Source organism: Leptosomus discolor, chromosome 10 (assembly GCF_034619465.1).
Source record: "Leptosomus discolor isolate bLepDis1 chromosome 10, bLepDis1.hap2, whole genome shotgun sequence".
Classification (NCBI taxonomy): domain Eukaryota; kingdom Metazoa; phylum Chordata; class Aves; order Leptosomiformes; family Leptosomidae; genus Leptosomus; species Leptosomus discolor.
In genome coordinates, this window is record NC_141400.1 from 5,112,139 (window position 1) to 5,134,626 (window position 22,488).

Consider the following 22,488-nt stretch of genomic DNA (forward strand, 5'->3'; position numbering starts at 1 on the left):
ATGAAGATCAAGGACGCCAAGAAGCCGTGTAAGGCCGCGGGCTGCCGCAGCGCGCTCCGCCGCGCCGGCCGGGGGGAGGCGGCGTTCGGAAGCGCCGAGCCGGGGCGCGGGGTTTGCTCCGGTCCGTGAATTTGGGGGCTGCCTGCCGAGCCTCCTCTCGCTCCTGTGCGTCCCCTTTAAGTGGGGTTTCAGGGTTCCGGTGATCGTACAGACCTATGTTTGCGTTGGAGGGGTTTCTTTTTGAACAGAAAGTAATATAATCGGGTTTTTTTTGGGGTGGGTGCAGCTGTTAAGGAAGGTGGTACTTAATCCGTGTACCGAACACCTGCGCAGGTGGCTGCAGTTGCTACAGTTTTGATTTTCAAGTGCTAATCAACTTCTGATTTTTTTAGAGACGTTATTTGTTAATATTTGGGTACAAGTCTTTCATTAAAATACGCTGAATGCTCCCCTTTAATAAGCCCAGCTGTAATAACATTTCCTACTAGTTATTATTTTGGAATACGAAGTTTGTTTTGGAGGGCACAACCATGGCTTAGCCTCAGGTGAATGCAAACAAAGTGTCTAAGGCTGCCAGTACTTTTTTTTGGTGGGAAGAGAGCGTTGGATTGAATAAAGTTAGTCTAGATACCAGCAGTGCTTTCCCAGTGTAACAGATACACAGCTGCACAGGTCAACACACCTGTCACACGGGTGTGCCAGAGCTGACAGGGGTGCAAGTAGGACTGCCCTGAGCTAGGCTCTTTTTTCTTTTTTCATTTCTTCATTTTACTTAAAGACTTACTTTCAGGGTGTGTTACTGTATGGAAAACATGGCTAGTCCTAAAGAGCTGGGCCTACAGTTACTCTCAGTCATATGACATGTCTAACGAGCAGCATACAATTAAGAGAGTTATATTGAAAGTGTATGTTTTAAATATATTGTTTGATCAGCCCAGTAAGAAGAAAATCAACAAATGTGTATTTAACACAGGAAATACTAGTGTAGCTCTAAACGTGGCGTTGAGTTTGTCTGTGGAAATACTTTGTTTCTTGTGGTGTGTTAAGGAAATGCTAAATATGCATCTTGTAGCACACAATTAGCCATCACCTATTATTAGTGCCAGTGTGTGGAAATTGCTGAATTGACTGTAATCATGTTTATGAAGAGTACAGTTCGGACAGCATTTTTTGCCCTGATATAATATCTAAGGAATGATGTCAAGAGTCTGAAGCAGTAAAATGTTATAGTGGTTTGACCATTTAAAATGGTGAGGGTAGGGCTGCTTCTCCTGCAGAAGCATGCTAATTTCAGGAGTGCCTCTGCTGGGCCTCAAAACTTGGTTTCTGTAGTGGCGGATTTAAACCTCATGTTTAAATAACAGTGCCAAATGTTATCAAGAAGTTTTAACTGCTTAAATATGCTAAATTTGTAGTTGCATTCTTCCAGTTCTTGAACCTGAACTTTGATGTTGGTTTTATGATGGGAATTAGAAACAATTCGAACTGCGTAAGCAGTGGAGGGGAAGAATACAGTGTCAAACTATGTTGTTTTTTTTTCACCGTGACTCTTTAACATATTTTGAAGCCAGTGGCTTTTTTAAAGATAATAGCCCTTAGTTTCATAGGCAATGAACTTTAGACTCATTCTGCAGATGTCTGCTCCTGGTTAATCACCCTGACTGAAGTGAGAGAGCAGCTGAATGTTTGAGGAGGAGCACAAAAGCACTGAAGATGGAAAAAAGTCCATTGATGTTCAGGGGCTTTGGTGCCCAGATACTGCTGTCGATTTGGCTTGTATCTCACATTGACCTGAAAGCAGAGTTGGGTTCAGAACACCACTTTTGAACTGTCTAGTTACAAATTATTTGGTTAAGACAGTTGGAGACATTTTTCAATACAATTGCTCAGTGGATATGTGTTTCTTAGGCGAAGTGAGTATTTAATCATCTGTGCTGGAGCTAGATTTGATGCAGGGGAAAAATGATTAGTCATTATTTAACAAAAGGTCATTAGTCTGTTGTAAGAGCCTGCAAAGTGGAATTGAGAAGATTGCTTTACCTTACCTTCCCTTTTCTCTGTGGTGTGTAGCATCGTGAAAGAAAGAATGATGGCACTGACCAAATGCCACGTCTGTCGTGAGAGGTGAGGGTGAAACGGAGACACCTGGCAAGTTTAGGTTTTCTGGTGTGGATACAGTGCCTAGGCATGCTGGTGCAATCCTCCCTTTCAGATGTTCACCAGGCTAGTGGTGTTGCTACTTTGTTGTTGTGAAAAGAAATGCAGCTGAGTATATGTAGCCTGGCTTCTAAGATTGCCCAGTAAAGAAGGTCCATTTAAATTTCTGTTGCAGGTGATGGGAGGTGATAGGCATTTTAAAGGAGGATAACAGAAATTCAGATTGGGAAAACCTTGTACCGAGTAGTTAGTGCAGCAGTGGAAGCTGGAGAGTTGTGGAGTCTCCACCCTTGGAGGGTTCTTGGAAAAACTTCAGAGGTCTTCAAGTCTTGGCTGGACAAAGCCATTGTTGACCTCATCTAGTGTTGGCAATTTTCCTGCTAGTGTGACTGAGAGGTTGGACTAGATGGCCTCCACAGGACCCTTCCAACCAGCAGCTGTGTGATAGCTCTTCTGAGGAAATGCCTATGGGGAAGAGTGGCTGGCTCTCATAAGAGAAACTTCCAAAGGTTATTTGGGGGTGGAGATGATACATGCGAGAGCAAAGAGTCTCACTGCGTGAGATCTGTCTGAAGAGAAGAGAGGAGCCACTCGTTCCGAGAGAGCTCTTTGTGTTGGCAGGGGAAGGTGAGGCACCCAAGAGGAGGGAGGTGCCAGCACGCTGTGCTCTTCAGGGCACGGGGAGTCCTTCGTATTGGCTCTGGAGTGTAATGGGCTGCTGAAGGAAAGGCAAAGACTTCTGATATTTAGTACGCAGCGTGTGTTGCTTTTTACAGTTTGTTTCTTTTAATTGTTTATTAAAAATAGTTTGAGAACAAAAGCCTGCGTTTCCCTTATGGTGAATTGAGACACATAAATGTTTGAAAGTACATAGTAGAGATTTGGAAAAATGCTGTATCAATATAAAGACAAGACAGAAATCTTAAGTTTATTTCTCTAATGTGGTTCTACAGACACATGTAGTCATTGTGGACGCAGTGATGCCATGCAGGATTTGTGTAGTAAAATTGGTGAAAAATCTGTTTAGGTTGCTGGAGAATCTCTTTTAAATTGATTTTTCTGTTCTAGCACTTGCTGCTTAGTCTTGTGGTATCCTAGCATTTTCTTATTAGTCCTTGAAAGCTGGTTATTAACCCATAGCAGATGTTACAGCTTCTCATTTCACTGCAGTTGAAAAATATATTTCTAATAATGGGTTAATACTGCCAGGCACATTTTATACTGTGTTTTCATCTGTAAGTGTTAGATTATTCCTCAGCATGCAGCATCTCACTATAATAAAAACATCTATCCCCAAAGAGACTGCTACTGAAATGTCAACAAAATTAATAGAATGAGCAAGGAGGGAGAAGATGAAAGCAGCGATGTTTTGTCTTTTATTAGCTTTACGTGGTATCTACTTGTAGATGTGATAAACCTAATGAAGAGCAGTTATAGTAATTGCGATTACCACCTGTCCTCCCAGTGGTAAATATGGCCATTCTGCAGTCTGATTAGAGGTGACTGAATATGAAAGTGTGGTGACTTTATAGAATTGGATGGAGAAGTTTTCCCATGAGGGAAATGGGAGGATGTGACAGTGCATGTCAGATACATTTAATTCAGTTGTTAATTCTGTCCAGCCCAAATCTGTTTTGAGCTGGACTTGGGATATTTGAAACTAGTTAAGCAGAGAAACTCTCGGGTGTCTCAAGGGCTAAGGACACCTGTTGGGCAGTTTTGCTCTGTAGAGGCTCATAGGCACACATCTGTGTAACACGGGTACAGCAAAGGCACTTTGCTGCCTAGCCGTCAGGTTAATCCCACTTGATTAACAGTTCAACAACCTTTGATGTGTTTTCTCTTAACTTGTCCCATTGGACATGTAGCTACCTTAGACTGCTAGCTGATTTAGGTGTGAAGAGTTTAACTGTTAATTTTTACTCTGCTGTACACAAGTGTTTTAGGGAAATACTGGAAGCGTAAGAGTGTATGCACATACATAGAGGAAAATGCATTTGGAGAAACTGCAAGATAAGTTTAGTTTAAGTTGCTGTGTTTATAAACACTAACTGTGTAGTAGTTCAGTGTAACTTACAGAGTTAACTTGTTTGTCTTGTTAGTAATCAGATAAGAACAGGATCAAGGTTAGCTTTGATAACAAAGGCTACATACTGAGCCGAATTAGAAGATAAGTTTTGTGCATCAAAACTGATAATGCTGCATGCTTTCATAAAGAACTGTTGCAGTGCTGGCAGAAGTAAACTTAAGTTCTTGTGTGATTTCATGATCCATTTTCCTTTCTTGTATTTTAAGACGATATAGAATCATGAACTGCAGCATGCTTTGGCAGTTGTTCCCCAAGCCGTGTTTGTACTTGAAGTGCAAGTCTGTGTCTTAATACCTTAGCTTTCTTACACTGATGACACAAAATCTGGTAGCCTGTTCTCTGCTGTCAGCGACAGCTGTGAAGTGGTTTTTTTTTTTTTTATGGTACAAAGCTCCCTGCTTCAATTTGTATTTAGCTGCTCTTCTTCGAAGGTTAGTTCTTGTTAACTTAATGCAGAGTTGACCCAGGCTGTTATTTTATCTTACAGTGAGAAGGAAGTATTTTAAAGGTGTTTGTGTTTGGAGTGTGTCATTACATTCATTGTCATTACATTCATAGGAAAGAGTTTACCAGTAATCTGTTTCTCAGTCTTTAAAAGCTGCATGCAAATAGAGTGTTAAACTGAGGAATCTTATGCTTGTCTGAATAAGGGGGAAGGAGTTAAGTCTTTTGAGTGTGTAGTCCCTCAGCTTTGGATGCAAAACGGGTGTACAAAGTCAAAATACTAGTATGTGGTCTGGGTGGAGAACTTCAAAGGTCCTCTGCTCTGCTCAAGCAGAACCCGTAGAGAACATTTCAACCTTTGTGCTTGTATTGGCATGAGAGAGACTTTTTACTGTAATTATTTTCTTTTGGCATATAAAGACCTTGTATGATAAGATATAAGTAACCTTAAGATTGCTGCCAGAAACTATGTATGCCAAGAACTTGAGAAGTGCAAACAGAAGAGAATGAGGCCTCCCTATGTGGCTTTAAAGAATAATTTAAAAAACAACCAACAGTTATCAGCATGGGTTTTCTTACCGGGCAGAACTGCTACATCATTACTTGACCACAGCACCTTGTGACAGCACTCCTCCCATGTGGGAAGGGCTTTTCTACATTGCAGGAAGCAGTTCTAGGGAATCCTCTTAAACATCATTATGATTTTAACTTTGAGCAGGTTCCTGTCAAAGCTGTCTTCACGGTATGTACAGAACAATCTGTTGCTTTATAGGAAAGGTTCCTGGTTGCTGTGTCGATGTAGGGACCACAGTGGCTCCTGGCAGAGCTGGGGAGCGAAAGAAAATTCGGAATTAAAGAGGTTGGATATTGTGATATTCCTTTTGCTGTCCTGTTGGAGATGGTTCAGTTTGGTGTGAAGTATCACATTAAACCGTATGCATTTTAACTTCCCAGCTTGTGTCCTCCTTTGTGTATTTGTATCTGCTCAGATAGTAAAAATATGTATTGTATGTATTCTTAAATCGAGCCTGGCTTGACTTCCTAAAAGCAGAATGCATGTTTTTGAAGCGGTTTTATGTAGTCTATCCAAAGCAATTGGGCTTATTGAGTAAAAAAGCTCAATTCTTGCTTTTCTTTTTTCCAATTGCAGCTGACCTCTACAGAGAGGAGCTGAACTTGGAAAAAACAGGGCTGGATTTGTTCTGTGAATAGCAGTTAAATTCTCAGCAAGGAATGCTTCTGAGCTGTGCATCACTTCTTGTAGAGTCTGCCTGGGAATAAGCGCAGTTGTAAAGAGGAAGAACTGATAAAAATCTTTTAATGACCAAATCCCCATAGAGCTGCAGAAAAAGTCCAGTTTTAATGCAGGTGCATTGAGTTCCCTTATGAATTGAAGCTGTGGAATCGTGATTACAGTTGCACAAGTCCTCAAACCTGGTGTCTGCAGAGCTATAAGCTTGTAACAAAGGCTGTGCAGTTGGTATTGGTCTCATCCAGGCACGTTTCTTTACCTATGACTGCTGTAAGGATCAAGCTGATATCTGGGGATATTTTTGTCAAAAGATTGTGCTGCTGTCGTTCTGCTCCCAAATCTGTCAAAGCAGCATGATCCACAGATATGAGGATGAAAATACTTTTTATAGAATCATTTATATATTCTCAGCCCAAGGTACGTGCCATGCTATTTTTGTCTTGTTCCAAGATAGCTTTCAAATACAGGACTGCCTCAGAAATAAATTTTTCATGGATTTGAGAGACTGTGCTAGCTACAGATGCACCAGCATCTATCAGTTCCCATATGTAAGAGTGCTTCGAACATGCCACAAAGTGCTCATATATGTGGTGTAAAGTAGCATGCAGGTGCCTTGCGGGTATGGCATGACTTAAAGTCGGTGTGTCACCTTCAGCCACTGCCATGATTAGCCTGACTCCCCTCTGGAGGGGAAGTCCTGTACGAAACTCAGATGTGCTCCCCATAGTATATTTTCTGAGTAGTCCCCCGTCCTGAATCTCTTTGTGGCCTGATTTTAGCCCTGCGAATGAAATAACTTTTTCAGCGGTTGGAAGAGGAACTGATGTTTTCATATGGGTTCCTGTTTTCTGTGTTCCCCCTGCATCCAGATAGGGTGGATCCTGAGCCAAGATCCACCCGAACCAAACCCATTTGAAGGCTGCAGGAATAGGAGGAGAGTTCACAAGGTTTCCATGTTGTGTCCATATACAATTACGTTCTAACTCTGTAGAACCAGTGTATTTCTATTATTTAGAGGTAGCTCAAGCGTGGATAGGTCTTCTGTCCTTGCAGTCCCAAAATTGCAGCTACAGTTCAACTGATTGTGTGCTTGCTGTATAGATGTATGTGTATCCCCTTCTGTGTTTGGAAAACAAAATGGCTTTACTTTTCCTGGCTATACCTGTATGTAAATCAATCAAGGGTGGCTTACATACACGGGAATCCTTGTGTGATATCTTCTTCTGAGTTGCTGGTATAAGGAGTAAGTTAACAGTACGTGGGCCCAGTTGCTTGTCAGAACTTCTTCACCTTGCGAAGGAAACTTGAGCAATGTACTTAACAGCGAAATCTTGACAAATTTCAATAGAAAAATGTGAAACTTCTTGGGGTTTGTCGCAGAGATGAAAACTGACCTGTTTCTTCAGTTTCACAATCTTAAATTGCTGTTACGATTTTAGAAGTGAAGGTTATTTTAATCCTTTGTCCTAAAAAAAAGAAAAAGTGGTTGAATTTTGTTTAGAAGTTGTTATAAAAGATACGGTATGGTTTGAGGAGTTCTTAGTTGGGCTTTCTAAGCATGTGTGACAGGCATTTAAATGTGTAAACAGAGTTGCTCATTTTTCCATTTTTACCTGCAGCCAGAGGGATATTTAAGACCATGTAATGGAGATGACTACTGATTCTTTGTTCCTGGGGGGATTTTTGCTAATGTCTGTCTTCTTGAAAAGTATAGCGTTGGTTTAGTCTTAAGTTACATGTATTGCTTTTGCTCTTTAACAAACCTGATCGATCAATCCATTCTTATATCTTCACAGCTTTTCCATGGTTTGGCATGGACATTGGGGGAACTCTGGTGAAACTTGCATATTTTGAACCTATTGATATCACTGCAGAGGAGGAGCAGGAGGAAGTTGAAAGCTTGAAAAGCATCCGCAAATATCTGACTTCCAATGTAGCCTATGGTTCCACTGGCATTCGAGATGTCCACCTTGAGTTGAAAGACTTGACGATTTTTGCTCGAAGAGGAAACTTGCACTTTATTCGATTCCCAACTCATGATTTGCCTACTTTTATTCAAATGGGAAGAAATAAAAACTTTTCAACACTACATACGGTGCTGTGTGCCACTGGCGGTGGCGCTTACAAGTTTGAAGAAGACTTTCGCACAGTAGGTAGCCTATCTTTCCTCCTACTGAAGGCGATGCTAAAAGCATTGCTGATGATGAGTTAAACTAAGCAATATTTTCAAAAACTGCAGAATGCTCAAAGTTTATTAATTATTAATTTGATTTTGAGTCTTAACTATGATAATCTAGATCTATGCTTTCTGACGACATCATCATAATCATGAAGATCTAATGCTAACAGCTAATTAGAAACTCTCTAATGCAGTGAAATGCAGGACACTTTTGGGGAAATTAAGCGTTTTCTAATCTGTGTTTTCTGTGGTGGGAAATGTGCTTAAACTGCTGAGGTGCTTGAATCACTTTGGATTTTCTTTCCTAAGCAGTCTTTGATGATAGGTTTTCAATGTTTGTGAGTGGGCTTATCCTCATTAATTTAGTCCAGTGCATTGTTTAGACTGTGAAAAAAACACTTATCTCAAAGACAGTCTTTTTTCAACTGCGGAGCCGTTTGGGATTTTCCTGAGGTGTTTTCACTATTCACTTGACGATCAAAATTAATTGCTTGTTTAGATGCAGTTTCTATATGAAGATAGTTGTTCCTAACTGAAAATCTTGTCACAGTATCCAGTGTGCACGTGTCCTGGTTTTAAAGTGGCTGCAGACCTCTTGCACTTCTAGAGACAGGAGTTGCAATAATCTGCTTGTATTTCCATTCCTGTGCCAGTCTTGCTTTGAGCTGGTAGAACTGCTTGTGGGGTAGGGTCATAATTCGTACAGCAGAACTAATGCATTATCTAAGACCCTACAGAAATATTTTATGTTAGAACAGTTCCCTGATCTGCTCAACAGCGAAGCTTCACACTTGTGTCGCGGGAAGAAAAGCTGAAGGGACCTGGGGGAAGAGGAGGGGACTGGCAGTGCTGTGATCTGGTACTGATGTCAGCACTGTGCAATATGGTCTGATTGTGCAACTTCGGAATCTAACACAGGCTGCTTTCTAAATGTGAGCTCACCTGATTTGGAGATAGACTTTGCGGGTGTTTTTTCTTTGAATAGCTGCCTAATTGGACACTTTAACTGTTGGAACTCCCTGCTGCGGTAAGGGAGAGAGCATCATCACTCTTTTTGTGGAAGCCCAGGGTTAAATTTGATTAAGTATGGTGTGAAATTAACAGCCATTCTGGAATCCGCAGCACCTGTTAAATTGTCTTTCTGCTTTATGAGAGAACAGCAGCTCAAATGTCACGTGCAAAACTGAGGGAGAACTGTAACGAGCCTGAAGTCCCATAGAATTTCTGACCTGTGGTTTTCTTATGATCCTTGGAGTGTTAGCTGCAAGGGTAGGTAGTGTGATGCCATTGAGGTTTTTATCTGCTGACATCTTAGAAATTACTGTTTGCCTTCTAAGATGGGGGAGGAAACCCACAAACCTTGAAAAGATGTGCAGATGTGTGAGTTTCAGCAAGGTAACACTCCATGGGGCCTGTAGGGTATTTGGTGACCTTTTTGTTACTTAGATTGGTGAAAGATGTTGCTAATTTTTCAATGGATTGATGTCTGAACATCTCAAAAGTTATCTTTGGGCTTACTAGAGCAGATATTTATACTGCCTCTCTATTCTTGATTCAAGTCTGAGATCTAGATTTGTAGTCAGAGTAATTTGCTAATTGATGTCTTCAGAATTTACCTCCAAATTCTTTGTGGGATTTATAATGGGATTGAAATTCCTGAGTTAGTCACCTGAGAGAGCTTCTTAAAGTTAGGCGGTACAAATATACTTATAAATTTGTAGCATGTTTAAGCAATGTTAGAACACGTTGACACTGCATTTTTTTCTTTTTTTAACACAGATTGGAAACCTCCAGCTGCACAAACTGGATGAGCTTGACTGCCTTGTCAAAGGCTTGTTGTATATAGACTCTGTCAGCTTCAATGGCCAGGCAGAGTGCTATTATTTTGAAAATGCCTCAGATCCTGAGAGATGCCAAAAGATGCCTTTTAACCTGGATGATCCATACCCGTTGCTGGTTGTTAACATTGGTTCAGGAGTCAGTATTTTATCAGTCCATTCCAAAGACAACTATAAAAGAGTAACTGGAACAAGGTAACTTAAAAACCTAAGTTGGGTTTGTTACTCTATGGAGCAATGAGCCTTCTGTTTTCAAAGTGGTTCCTTCCCCTGATTCCCCCCACCTATCCCTTCCCTCACTCTGTACTATGGAAAGGTATTTTATCTAACTTACAGCTGCATTCATTGAAGCCAATTTCCATAGTTGCTGTTATTGAGGAGATGTAGCTAGTATCTTATTTATCAGTCAATGAGTACTAGCAGTGCTCTGTCGTGAGAGTTTTGTAGGTTTTGTCTTAAGTTTTGATAAGGTGTCCAGTGAACCTGTGTTTCTCGTGCTGCGTAAGAATAAAAATGTCCACACATGTTTTACAGTAAATGATCAAGGATCGGAGTCAGTGGCATGATGTGGGTGTTTAGGAAGTTTGTCTCTGATTCAGTCTTCATCTTACATTTTGAGAGTTCATAATGATTTGTTAACTCTTACTGTATGGTTAGCTTCTTGTAAGTGACTTATGTCAGTGTTAAACTGATTGACAGCTGTTTGTGTAGCGAACCTTGAGCAAGAAAGCAGACAGCATGGTATGTAAGTTGGAGAGCTTTATTTGGTTTTGTTAGTCAGACATAAGAGTATTTGATTTGAAGAAATACTCTTTGAAAGCAACTAGTTTTCTTTCTTCTTAGTCTAGGTGGAGGGACCTTTCTTGGTTTATGCAGTTTGTTGACGGGCTGTGAAAGTTTTGAAGAAGCTCTGGAAATGGCATCCCAAGGAGACAGCACACACGCTGACAAGCTGGTTCGAGATATTTATGGAGGAGACTATGAAAGATTTGGCTTGCCAGGATGGGCTGTAGCATCCAGGTAAGTGAGAGATATTTTTGTTGGTTCTTTTGCTGGTTTGGGGGGCTTCAGAAACAAGACTTAAACTATGAATACAGAGAAAACTGCTTTTTGCAAACTTTTTTTGTAGTCAGGTTGCTTTTTTTAATCCTGAAAGCCTATATACTCAGGTTTCCTGAAGCTTTAAAGCCAAATGCAACTGCAGGTGCCTGCTAGCTAGGTATTGAGGAAACCTCACGTGGTATGTCATAGCCAGCTTTACATGAGTCAGAGAGAAAGTGAGGTGATCACAGGAGTGGCAAGAGCAAAATGCAGAGGAAAACCAAAGCTAATTACTTTTTGACTTCCCAGAATCTATTAGTAGGGTTGTTGTCCAGAGGGAAGGTGAGTGGAAGATGGCGTTTGTATTGCTCTTACAGTGATATCTCTTCAATAATTTTTTTTAAGACTCTGCTTTTTTTGGTACATGGTTGTCAGCACAGGCACCTAGCATGGTGTTTTAACTACTTTTCTGACTTATGAAGGTTGTTGAACATAAGGTTTGCACCATGAGAATGCATGTATTTTACTGCCAGTGACAGAGGATTTTGTCATGGCTGCAAGTTTTATTTCCGTTGGGGAAGATTATTGGTGATGTTACAGCTTCTCTACCCTTAAGAAATGTAACACAAGTAAACTTTGGGAGTGAAACTAGTATGTACGTGAGGGTTCATTAAATCTTTGCTGTTATTCAGTAGTAAGAGGTATTAATTCACAGTAACTTAATTCTTCTCTCTCTCCATCCAGCTGAGTCCAAGTCTCTTGTGAGAGTGTATGCTGAGAGGTTTTAATATGTGCAAACTTTACACTTCTAGTCAATAGATCTTAACTCTCCCTGTATATAGGTATTACTTCTTAATTACTTTTTAAGACCCTTAGGGTCTTTAATGAATATTTAAGTTTTAGATTAATCAGGATTCTGGCTCTCCAAACTGAGTTAGATGTGTCAGAGGGTCCTTAATCATAAAATACTATGCATAGCTATGGACTCTTTTTTATTCTTTTTCATAATTTGTAAGAAATGATCTACTGGGTATAGTATTGGAAATGCTCTTCTAATCTAGAACTCTTCTTTATACAACCTCAATAGCAGCCTGTCACCTGTTTATTTTCTGTTTCAGAGGATTGTGTTCCATCACAAAACCATTCAACTCACCTCTGGTTTACTTCTACTTTGAGAATAGAGGATTGGATAGATACTGTGACTGAGGAAGCAAGCATGAGAAATTGGAGGATTCACCAGTCAGAATTAGGCATTGCCTTAATTTACAGTGACTAGATTTGCAGAGTAGTCTTGCCTGAGAATAAGACTACTTTTTGCTGTAGATGCTTCGTGGAAGTCAACAATCTAAACAAAAATATTTTGATGGGAGTCGTTATTGTAACAAGATTGACTGTTTCCTGTGGAGGAATAAACACACCCATTGCAGTGTCAGTTGTCAAATTGCTGTATTTAATACGGAGTTGAAAAGGGAGCTCCTTAAGAACAAACATGAGGCTTAAGTTCTGCTATAGTATAAAAATTATATTCTGAAATTACTTCAAATGCACACGAATCACTTTGTATTTAATGAAAATTTTTCCCGTTCTAGTTTTGGGAATATGATCTACAAAGAGAAGAGAGAGTCTGTTAGTAAAGAAGATCTTGCAAGAGCCATATTGGTCACCATCACAAATAACATTGGGTCTATTGCCCGGATGTGTGCAGTAAATGAGGTGAGGTAACTTCTAACAAGGAAATGATTGATCTATAGGTCTGTTATTTGGTTCCAGATGAAATGACTTCTAAAACAGTGTATCATTTTAAACCTTTTATTAGTACATTTTCAAATGAAACGAAGAATAGTATTAAAAAACTAGGAATTGGTTCAGAATATTGTGACTGTCGTTGGAGATGTGGGACAAGGATATCTTTGCCAGTGGGGAGGGTAACCTGATGAGGAGCACTTCAAACTGACTTTGTTAGGGAACAGAGCCCAAAGCCTGCAGATAAGTAGAGGAGCACAAGATGTTGTGATGGACTTGAAGTCCCCTTGCAAAAACAATGATTATGGGCCCAACTTAAGTCTCTGTAAACAAACACGTGCAGCATTGGATACAGGAGGACCTCTTAAGTCCTGGTTCTCATGACAGACTATCCTGACCTCTGTCAGAAGGGTAACATGACAGATCACAAGCAATTCATACGTCTCAGTGTGCTGGAGACAATGTTGACAGGCTGGCTAGGTAAGCATGGTGCTGGACCTGCTGTTCATGAGTGAAGAACTGGTCAGGGATTTCAGTGACAGCCTGGAAACAGTAGAGTTTAAGATCCCAAGGAAAGTGAAGAAGGCAAGGAGCAGAACGGAGCCTCTAGATGGACTTGAGTAGAATGGGATTCTGATATTGGGGGTTTTAGGAAGCAAGGTCTTGTGGGAGGCTGTCCCAGTGACATAAGGAGCCCAGAATAGCTCGTTGATCTTCCAAGATAGCACCCTCATGGCAAAAGCAAAAGGTGGGATTCAGACCGGCTAGGGAGCAGCATCGCAGATGAGAGGGTGCTGGCAGACAAGTTGAACTGAACAGGAGTTGGCAGTGTACGTGTGCGGTGGTGAAGACTGACCTAGCACTGAGGTGCGTTAGCAAGGACATAGCCAGCAGGTCAGAGGAGGTGATACTTTCTCCTTCCTTCCCAACCACCACCATCACCGAAAGAGAAGCGCTGACAAACTAGAACAAGTCTAACAGGTTACCAAGACAGGGCCCTGCCCTGGAGCATCTAATGTGTGGGCAGACACTGAGGGGATGTGGGTTAAGCCTGAAGAAGCAGCTGAAGCCTGGAATGGTTGTCACGATCTAGCAGGGGTTACAAGGAAGACACTGCTAGGTAGAGCTGTGCACAGCGGAAGGACGGGAAGCAACAGATGCAACTTGTAACAAAGGGAGTTCTGATGGATATAAGGGAAAGAAGATTGTTGCAATGAGAGTGGTTAAGCCGTGGAATATGGACTTGGAGAGAGACTGTGGACTCTGTGTCCTTGGAGAGTTTCAAAACACGTGACTTGAACAACTCCCAACATTTAAGTTGCTGAAAGACCTGCTTTGAGCAGAGCATAGGACCTGATGGCCCCCAGCAGTTTCTTCAAGCTGAAATTATTCTCCAGTTAAAGCTTGTAAAAGCCTTGCTTTTAGTTAAGCGTTATTTTTAATTTTTACTGACTCTTGAGACTTCAAATTGTTTTGACACCTGTCTTCTTACTGGTTGATACAGAGATGGTTTCCTGCCATCTTCTATTTCTCAAAGCTGCTAAACAGAACCAGTAGGTGTTCAGTTTCAATATGATGAGCATGGACAGTGAAGAACCTATGGAAGAATACTGAATTTAAGCATAGAAGATACGGGTGTCTGAGCACCAGGGATTTCCTCATTCATTATCAACAAACTTCGGATAAAGTGACGTTTAGTAACAGCTTTCTCAGAGAAGGCTAAGGATAATTTAGAGCTCTGCTTAAAATCTATGGATGTGATAGTTGCAGAAATATCAACAACCTTGTTAGCTGCAGTAATCCTCCTTTTGCTTAGGAGCCAGGCTAATATATTTTTCTGGTTTTAATATTCCAAGATCTCCCTCAGTTTCCTTCTCTGTCTTTCTCATGTCTGTCTTGGAGAAGAAAGTTGATTTTGTGGATCTTAAGTTAATTTTGGCTTTTTTGCTTTATGACAAAGCTTGGTAACAAAATGAGGGTGAAGTTGAAAGTACATACCAATAGTCTGAGTCTGGGGCAAATGTATGCAATTTATATTTAAGGATGGGGGTAAATGAATACAAATCAGAACTTGTAAACTGCCCAGATTAGCTTTATTCCAAGTATTTTTGGGGTCAAATTCAAACTATGTCACAGAACTACAAATCATAAGAAATAGCTAATCAGTATACACAAGCTAAAGTCTTGAACTGATGTATAAACATGAATGGATGTAAATATTTCAGCTTCCTGCTATAGAGCAGAAGTTTGTTTGGGTGCCTTAACAGTGTGTTTACTTTGTCTTCACTGTGAACTAATCAACATGGTAAAAAACAGTTGCTTGTTAGTCATTTGACTACAGGTTGAATTGTCATACTAGTTTTTGTAACAATTTACATATTCATCTAACGTAATTAATCACTTATTTAAGCTCCTTGTTAAGCACTAACACAATTAAATTTTCTTTGGTTCTTGATGTCATGTTAAAGCAGTGTTTAATGATGCTTCCACTTAATGTTGGATTTATTTCAGTGAATGGGGAAAATTAAACAATTTTTCACTTTTTTTTTTCATTTGACTTGATTAAAATTCACAGCTCGCTTCCAGTATTTAAGTCTTAACCTAATGTTATGCTGAGGTACATTGAGGTCTGAAGATGAAAGGAACATCTGCTATGTCTTACTGTCTTCGGCTTCTTTACAGTGCTGCCTTGTTGCATATGGATCAAGCAGCATTGTACAGGGCTATGAAGGCATTGAGTCTTCTCTACCAAATATAAGTATTTTTCATTTAATTTCACTTTTAGTTGGGCTGTTTCTTTAGTTTAATTACTGAAAATGGTCACTGAATTTGAAACACAAATGGTACTTCTCTGTAAATTAAGTCTTTCAGTATTTGAGGGTTGCATGGTTTTTCCTTTTCCCCAAGTATGCTGGATCTTAAGTTTTGGAATCATGTTTTAATTGTGGGTTGTTTGGGTTTTGTTGGGTTTTTTCCCTTGCTTGAGACAGGCTGTTCTTTCATAGCTTGATTTTTCAAAGCTGTGTTAACCAGTGAAAAGACTTAATCCTTTGCTGTTTTTCCTCTTCTTTTCAGAAAATAAACAGAGTTGTGTTTGTTGGCAATTTTTTACGTGTGAATACTTTGTCAATGAAGCTTCTTGCATATGCACTGGATTACTGGTCAAAAGGCCAGCTGAAGGCCTTGTTCCTGGAACATGAGGTATGTATTTGTCCGTACATACTGGTTTACCATAAATCAAAACCGCATGTATTGAGTAGCTCTCGTAAGTGTGATATCCTGAGACACCAAGTACTCAGTAAACCTTGAACGTAAGAGGAGGTTTGCTGTACTGTATTGCTTCTCTGGGGACAGCTTTCTCTGCCAGCCAAGGACTTCAGTCACTTTGAGGTATCTCAGTTCACGCTGTAGGTCTTTGGAGAGGGACCAGAAAACGTTAGGCTCTGCACTAAGGTTCAGCAGTCTTTCCTTGGCTTTGGGTGGAAACAGCAGCAAGTATTGTCTTTCAAAAGATTACCGAGAGATCTAAAGCCTGGGCCTTTGAAGTATTTACATTGTTCTCGACTGAGCTTGGGCAACATCCTGAAAGTTAGAGACTGCTTTTAACAAGAACTACTTGTCATACCACCTCAGATAGACCTTAAAGTTGTTGTAGTGATTTTTATCCTCTGAAACTGATCTGCTTTTGGGCAGCTTCTGCAATCTAGATCGGTGGGTAATGCTGAGAGTTGACCTGTTTTGGTTAAAATACAGGCAACCAGTGTTAATTACAGGTGCAACAGTTGGGAGACTTGTAGATTCTTGGTAGTGGGCTGGTGGATTTTGTCCTCCCTCAGTTTGTTGGTCTGCAAATATTACAGCATTACATCTATTCCCCTTCAGTTGATTCTCACAACTTTTTTTCCTTTATTGCTTATCCTGAGACTGACGGTAGTCATCCTTAGGAATAGTGTTGCTACAGATAGTGAAGATCCTTTGGCAAGCAAAATATGCAGTTCCTCTAGGAAAAACAAACCAAACCTGATTTCTGTGCTTTAGGAATCACTGATAGATGTCTTAGAAGTCCCGCAGTGTATGGGGAGGCTTGGGGTGAAATTAAGGTTAAACTGGGTAAGAAGAATAAAATGCTTGTTTTCACAAAGATTTAAAAACCTATTATGAAAGGTTATATATAAAGCGTATGGTGTTCTTTCTGTAGCATTGGTCCACCAGCTGCTTTGTTGTCATTGGAATGTGATTAGTGCAGAATTTAGTCCCCTACTTGAACCTGAAATATTTTTTGTTTTGTTTTGAACAGGGATACTTTGGAGCTGTTGGTGCTCTTCTTGGGCTGCCAAATTTCAGTTGAGATACCAGATGTCACTACACTGAACTCTTTTTTTTCCACCTGAACGACACTTGTTTATGGCAATGGGAACTCAATCGGGGGGGGGTGGGGGTGGGGGAAGAGAAGAAAATAGCAGATTTACTGTAACTGTTTTTGAAAAGTGATTAGCTACTGAATATTGCCATTGTAAGGAGGGGGTTTTCACTCGGGCATTGAAAGGTGAACTGGTTGGGGGTATTTATGTTATTTGATACATGTAGGCAGTGTTGAAATTTTAATATGCAATACATCCTCTGCAAACAAACTTCCAGAAGAAGGAATGCCAAACCTTTAAGTGCTCGGTGTGAAAATATTGCAAGTTTACTCCTGAGGCTTTAGGCATCTCAGTTTTTTATATAATGGATGAATTAAAAATTATTTTCATTAGTTGTACTATATTATGAGCACAATTTCCCATGTGTACTTACAAGAAACAACTTTAAAACCAGTAAGGTCTATCTACAAGATGAGGAAACTGTAAACAATTGCTTCCCACAGTAAGAATAGTAATTATTTTATTTTTATGTGTAATGGAAATTAATATTAATGCTTTAATTTTCAGTGGGAAGAATAGAAACCTGCCAAATCAGCAGATTAAGCAGCTGATGTTTTGAAAGTTTAGTGAAGATATTAACTTGCCCTCTTCATTTATTTGAAGATGTAGCTGGTGTTTTGGGAAGATCCCCTCTGTCTTTGGTCGATTTGGAAAACAACTTGATGATTAACAAAGGCAGGTTTGAGGGCTTGGGGTTGGGTTTTTTTGAGGACATGACTTCCAAAATGCCTTTTGTTTTGGTTTGGTTTTTTTATGTCTTGTAAATTCTGACATCATTCATCGTTATTTGTAAAGCTACCACAAAGCCTGACAGAATTGAAGAAATCCTTATAAAATAGACTAAATATGGGACCTCATAATTCTGTTGCTTTGGCTTACTTCTGTGGAGGCTTGGAAAATTTCTGCCCCATTACTACTTTGAAAATGTGATTTCTCCTTAAAGTTATGAGTTGATCAGAATCTAATTAATGTTGAAAATGAAAGGTTATTGGCTTGCTTTTGGATTTGGAAGTTTGTTTTTGAAAGTTGAGGACAGCATCAGAGTTTGTATTGTAGCACCAAACGGACCAATATTTAGTGCACTTGCAATATGGATCTATTCATCAAATTGTGGCCTTGGGATAAAATCCGTACTCTGGAACTGGTATTTGGGGTTTTCTGTATATTTTTTAAATTTACAGTTGTAATTATTGTAATAAATTTAGTCCTGAGGCCAGGGCATGAGACCTTAAACTTGTAAGAATATTATACAGTCGCTAGCTATATGACTCTTTATGGACTGAAGAGCTACCCAATTTTATGGTATCATTTTAATGCTAAATATTTCCTAGAAGTGCATGAGGAGCAACCAGACTAGAACACATTCTTATATTGGGGTTTAAGGTATTTTTAAAACTGATTGCTTGAGTATTCCACAGCATGGCTGTGTTGTATTCACAGGCACATCCACCTAGTGTGTTAGAAACCTCTATGTGCTATTTTCAGTCTTCTCTTTCTTATCTTAAAAGTCAAAGCCCCATACTAACATCATATTATTTAAAAAAAAATAATTCTGTGGTCCTTTACGAGTGCAGTAACTTAGAGTAGCCATTTCATTAAGCCCAATGCCAATCGCAAATGCAGTTCCATTTACTGTTGCTTTTCCTGGTACTCATACTTCTACATTGTGCTTGCTTTGGTGTTTCATTTTTAGGTGCAAAAAAGCAAACAAAAATGACACTCACAGTTCAACTGATCTAATGCTAGATCAGAGCACTTCAGAGGATAAGTGAATATGGTTTTTATAGAATGTCTTTATAAATGCTGTATACTGTTTCTTTTCAGTTACAATTGACTATATAAAGTAACCTTTATTTGGTTATAAAACTTTGTAAAAATTTAGTTTTCTGAATGTCCTGACAGCCTCCTGAAAATTTTGCAAACCAACTGTGTATTTTTCTTGCAAAGTGAGGTACTTTAAGACACATACTACGGCTTGATTAGAAACAGTTCCCTTAGACCATATTTATTGCTACTTCACTTCTCATTTTGTGATACTGAAAGAGAGCTGCTCTTGAAGCAGTAGTTAGAAGTTATTTGTATATTTAACCAGAAGCACACGTAGAAGATAATTACCTAATGACTGTGGTTAATTTAAACTGTTTGAAGTTGAAATGACCTAAGATACATTTTTAAAGCAAATTGTACAGTTACAGAATAAATTAATGAAGTAATTCTTGAATAGGTGTACTGTATAGAAACTACTGTGAGAATCAAAAAGTACGCCCTACCTCTATTTTACTTCCCTTGAGCTTCTAAAAAAATTGGCTTCCTTTTGCGAGTTTTATCAGCACAATTGTTACTTCATTACAAGAACAACCAGAGAAGTTTTCAAGCCCAGGGGTCCTGTATTTAAGCCACCTCTTTGTGTTTCATCTAATTTTCTCTCAACTTAGAACTTGTTACTAGTCTCCAAAGATTGACTCTCACAAATAGTTGCAAGATAAGCCTTAAAGTCTTTTTGTCTAAATTCTCTTCTAAATAGGCTGAAAACGCTTGTTTCTTTTATACAGATCACTGAATTAACTTGCTTTTTCCTGGCCATCTCTGGTTTTACTTTCACTCTTGCCGTTTCTTTTCCTCAAAGCTAACTGGTTGAAGCAGATTCCATGTGATGTACTACCGTAGAGAAAATTTGGGGGTTTTCTCAGGGCTACTGTTGTCTTCTCAAGTGGAACCACTTCCCTAGAGGAAAGTTGTGTGGTATTTCTTCTTCTGAAGTAAAATGCAAAGCTCATTTTGAATGTGTAATCATTTTCAACTCAATCAGCCATGTGAGTGCCTTTTAATTTTTTCATATAATGCCAGTTTTGCTGGTACTGTCACTTTATCCATGAGCTTTCCTAAGCAGTGTTGCTTACCAGAGAAATGGCAGATAATTTTGTTAGCCATGGAGATGATCTCTTCAATCCAGTGTAGCTGGAGATGCCAGGAAAACAGCATCAGGCTTCCTGTCCTTGTAGCCCTTATCTTGGGGTAATGCTTTTGCATTCCTTGGTCTCATCCCTCCAGCTTGGTCTTTTTAAGTATTACGCACAGTTTTATTGTATCAGTATCTCCCCTAAAAATCATGCAAGTTTTTAGTCAGGCAGTTACAGATTATTTCTGGCCAAAGAAGTTCATTTTTAGGTGAAGCTGTTCCAAGTCGGTATGGCTATTAAACTTAACCACTTTCACCTTTCTAGTTCTACTTAAGGTAACTGCAGTTTGAACAAGAAGGGAACTTCTACAGTACCTTTTGAATATTTAGCAAGCTGGAATGAACGCATCCTCAGCATTTATGGAAGCTAGCAGAGGGTTTAAGCAATTTCTCATCCTTTTTAGTAATGCCTCAGTAACGTAACAGTTCGGTGAGAAGCAGCACTGATATACTTAGTCTTTTAGTTTGGTCAAGATTTTCAAAGGGTGTTTAGGTGTCTGACCTGCCTTTTGAAGAGCTTGCCCTCTCTCTCTGTAGTGTTCTGCGAGCAGGCACTTGTGTGGTTCTACCAACACCTTCATTCATAATTTGAGTTACAGCGTGGAATGGGACCACGCTGTCTCACTTACTCTCAGCCTGTATATTAAGAAGAAAAGTTCCATTCTGGCTTTTCATGATGGATTAAATATCCCTTCACTAGTACTGTGAGATTCCTACTTGCATTTGAGTTGTTGGTAGTATACGTGCAAGGTGATTCTGTTGCCTCTAAGGGCTGAATACTAACTCTTTGTCTCTGTCCAGTATAGGTCTTCAGGAAATACCTACTTCCAGATAAGTTGAAATGATTTCTCATTTCTACATGTTTCAGAAACACAGTGGGATTTTTTTTAGCATTTGGAACTAATTAAAGTGTCTTTTATCTAGAGCAAATCTGTGCTTCTTGAGGACTAGTTGGTGTCTTATGCGTTCAGTCATTAGCTTACGTTAAAGCCTAAATTTACATTCAACCTATTTTTAAATATCACTTTCCCTATTCACATTCTGGATACTAGATGGCTGTAATCCTGAGGGAACAGCTTAGCTGACTTCAGAAGAGGTATGAAGGTCAGTGTGGTTCTGTTGAGCTAATTGTGCTCGGCTTTTTATCCTGAGCCCATTTGCACACGTGACAAGACTAGTTCTTTCCCTCGACGGTGTTTTCCTAGCGACAGGGCTTTCTGCATCCTTTTTTTGGATAATGTACGTTTAAAACCCACATAATAGGTAATAGAGCTTTGCATAGGTTAAGAAGTGAACAAGAAAATCAGTGGGTCAGATGAACAGTATTTGACCAAGACTGTAGATTACAGTGCAGAGCTAGGAACACACTTGACACATACAGTTACTGGTTTGGTGGTCATAATTTTTACGTTTCCCATTACGCACAGTGAGAGGGAGCAGACTTAACAATTGTGTTGGATAAAGGGGTGAATTAGGTCCTCAGACATGACCGTGGGAGACAGAGAAGTGCTTTATCACAGTATAGAGGGATAATTCCCTGCTTACATTCTTCAAGTTTTACTGATCTGTTCCAAAGTACGTAGCCAGTATTCTGTCATCTGTGATAAAATTACTAATTCTTTTAAGTTAAAAAAAAAAAATCTGCAAAGTAGCCTGTTTTATTAGTTTTGTTTACTTCACGTGTGTAAAGCATATTAAGTATTCTTGAAAACATCTCAAAAGTTGCTGTAATATATTTGTAATTATTGATGTGCTAATGGAATATGTTTGAGCAGTCTAGGTTTTTATAACTGAGTGCCAAATCCTGGGCACTTTAGTTCCTTGAGTAGGTCAGCCTCTTCAATGGGGACTGTTTTAAACTAATGAGCAAGATTTGGCCTCAAGGTCTTCTGCCTGGGGAACGCAGTAATGCTACTTTGCATATTCCTGCTGGTGCTAAATCATTTGTTGAAAATAAAGATGCTAAATAGAAATTGTAAATAAAATATTTATGGCCTGGTCCTTTTGACAGACTTAAAATTTATCATTTGCAAATATTTTTTGGCCTTATTTCGAGTTTTCCTTTTGTGGGTTTTCTGGGGGGGGGTTGTTCAGTTTTGGTTTTGGTTTGTTTTTTGTTTTTTTTTCTTCAGAGTAGGTGGACTGTGTTTGTTAATGTGGCAAGTCATTGGCAGGTTTGGCTTCCTGTGCTGCTTTCTGTAAGGCCCGTGACATTCCTGTTGTGCATTACAATACGGATGACGCTCCATTGCTGGATGTCAGTGTTATCCTTGTTTTGTCATTGTAGCTGTTTAAACAAATAGTGTCAAGTAGAACACGATTGACATTCGTTCTTTGCTAAAACTTCAAGGAAGTCAGCCTTTTT

The 22,488-nt window shown here is 39.5% G+C and overlaps 1 protein-coding gene across 1 annotated transcript; it reads left to right on the plus strand.

Annotated features, from left to right (window-relative positions):
* PANK3 (pantothenate kinase 3) lies at positions 1-17,133 on the plus strand. Its single transcript, XM_086470903.1, has 7 exons — positions 1-28; positions 7,739-8,091; positions 9,901-10,154; positions 10,803-10,979; positions 12,590-12,713; positions 15,819-15,944; positions 17,041-17,133. Exons 1-7 carry the CDS (start codon positions 1-3, stop codon positions 17,089-17,091), a joined length of 1,113 nt encoding a protein of 370 aa, XP_086327029.1. The 3' UTR covers positions 17,092-17,133.
* The last annotated feature ends 5,355 nt before the right edge of the window (positions 17,134-22,488 follow it).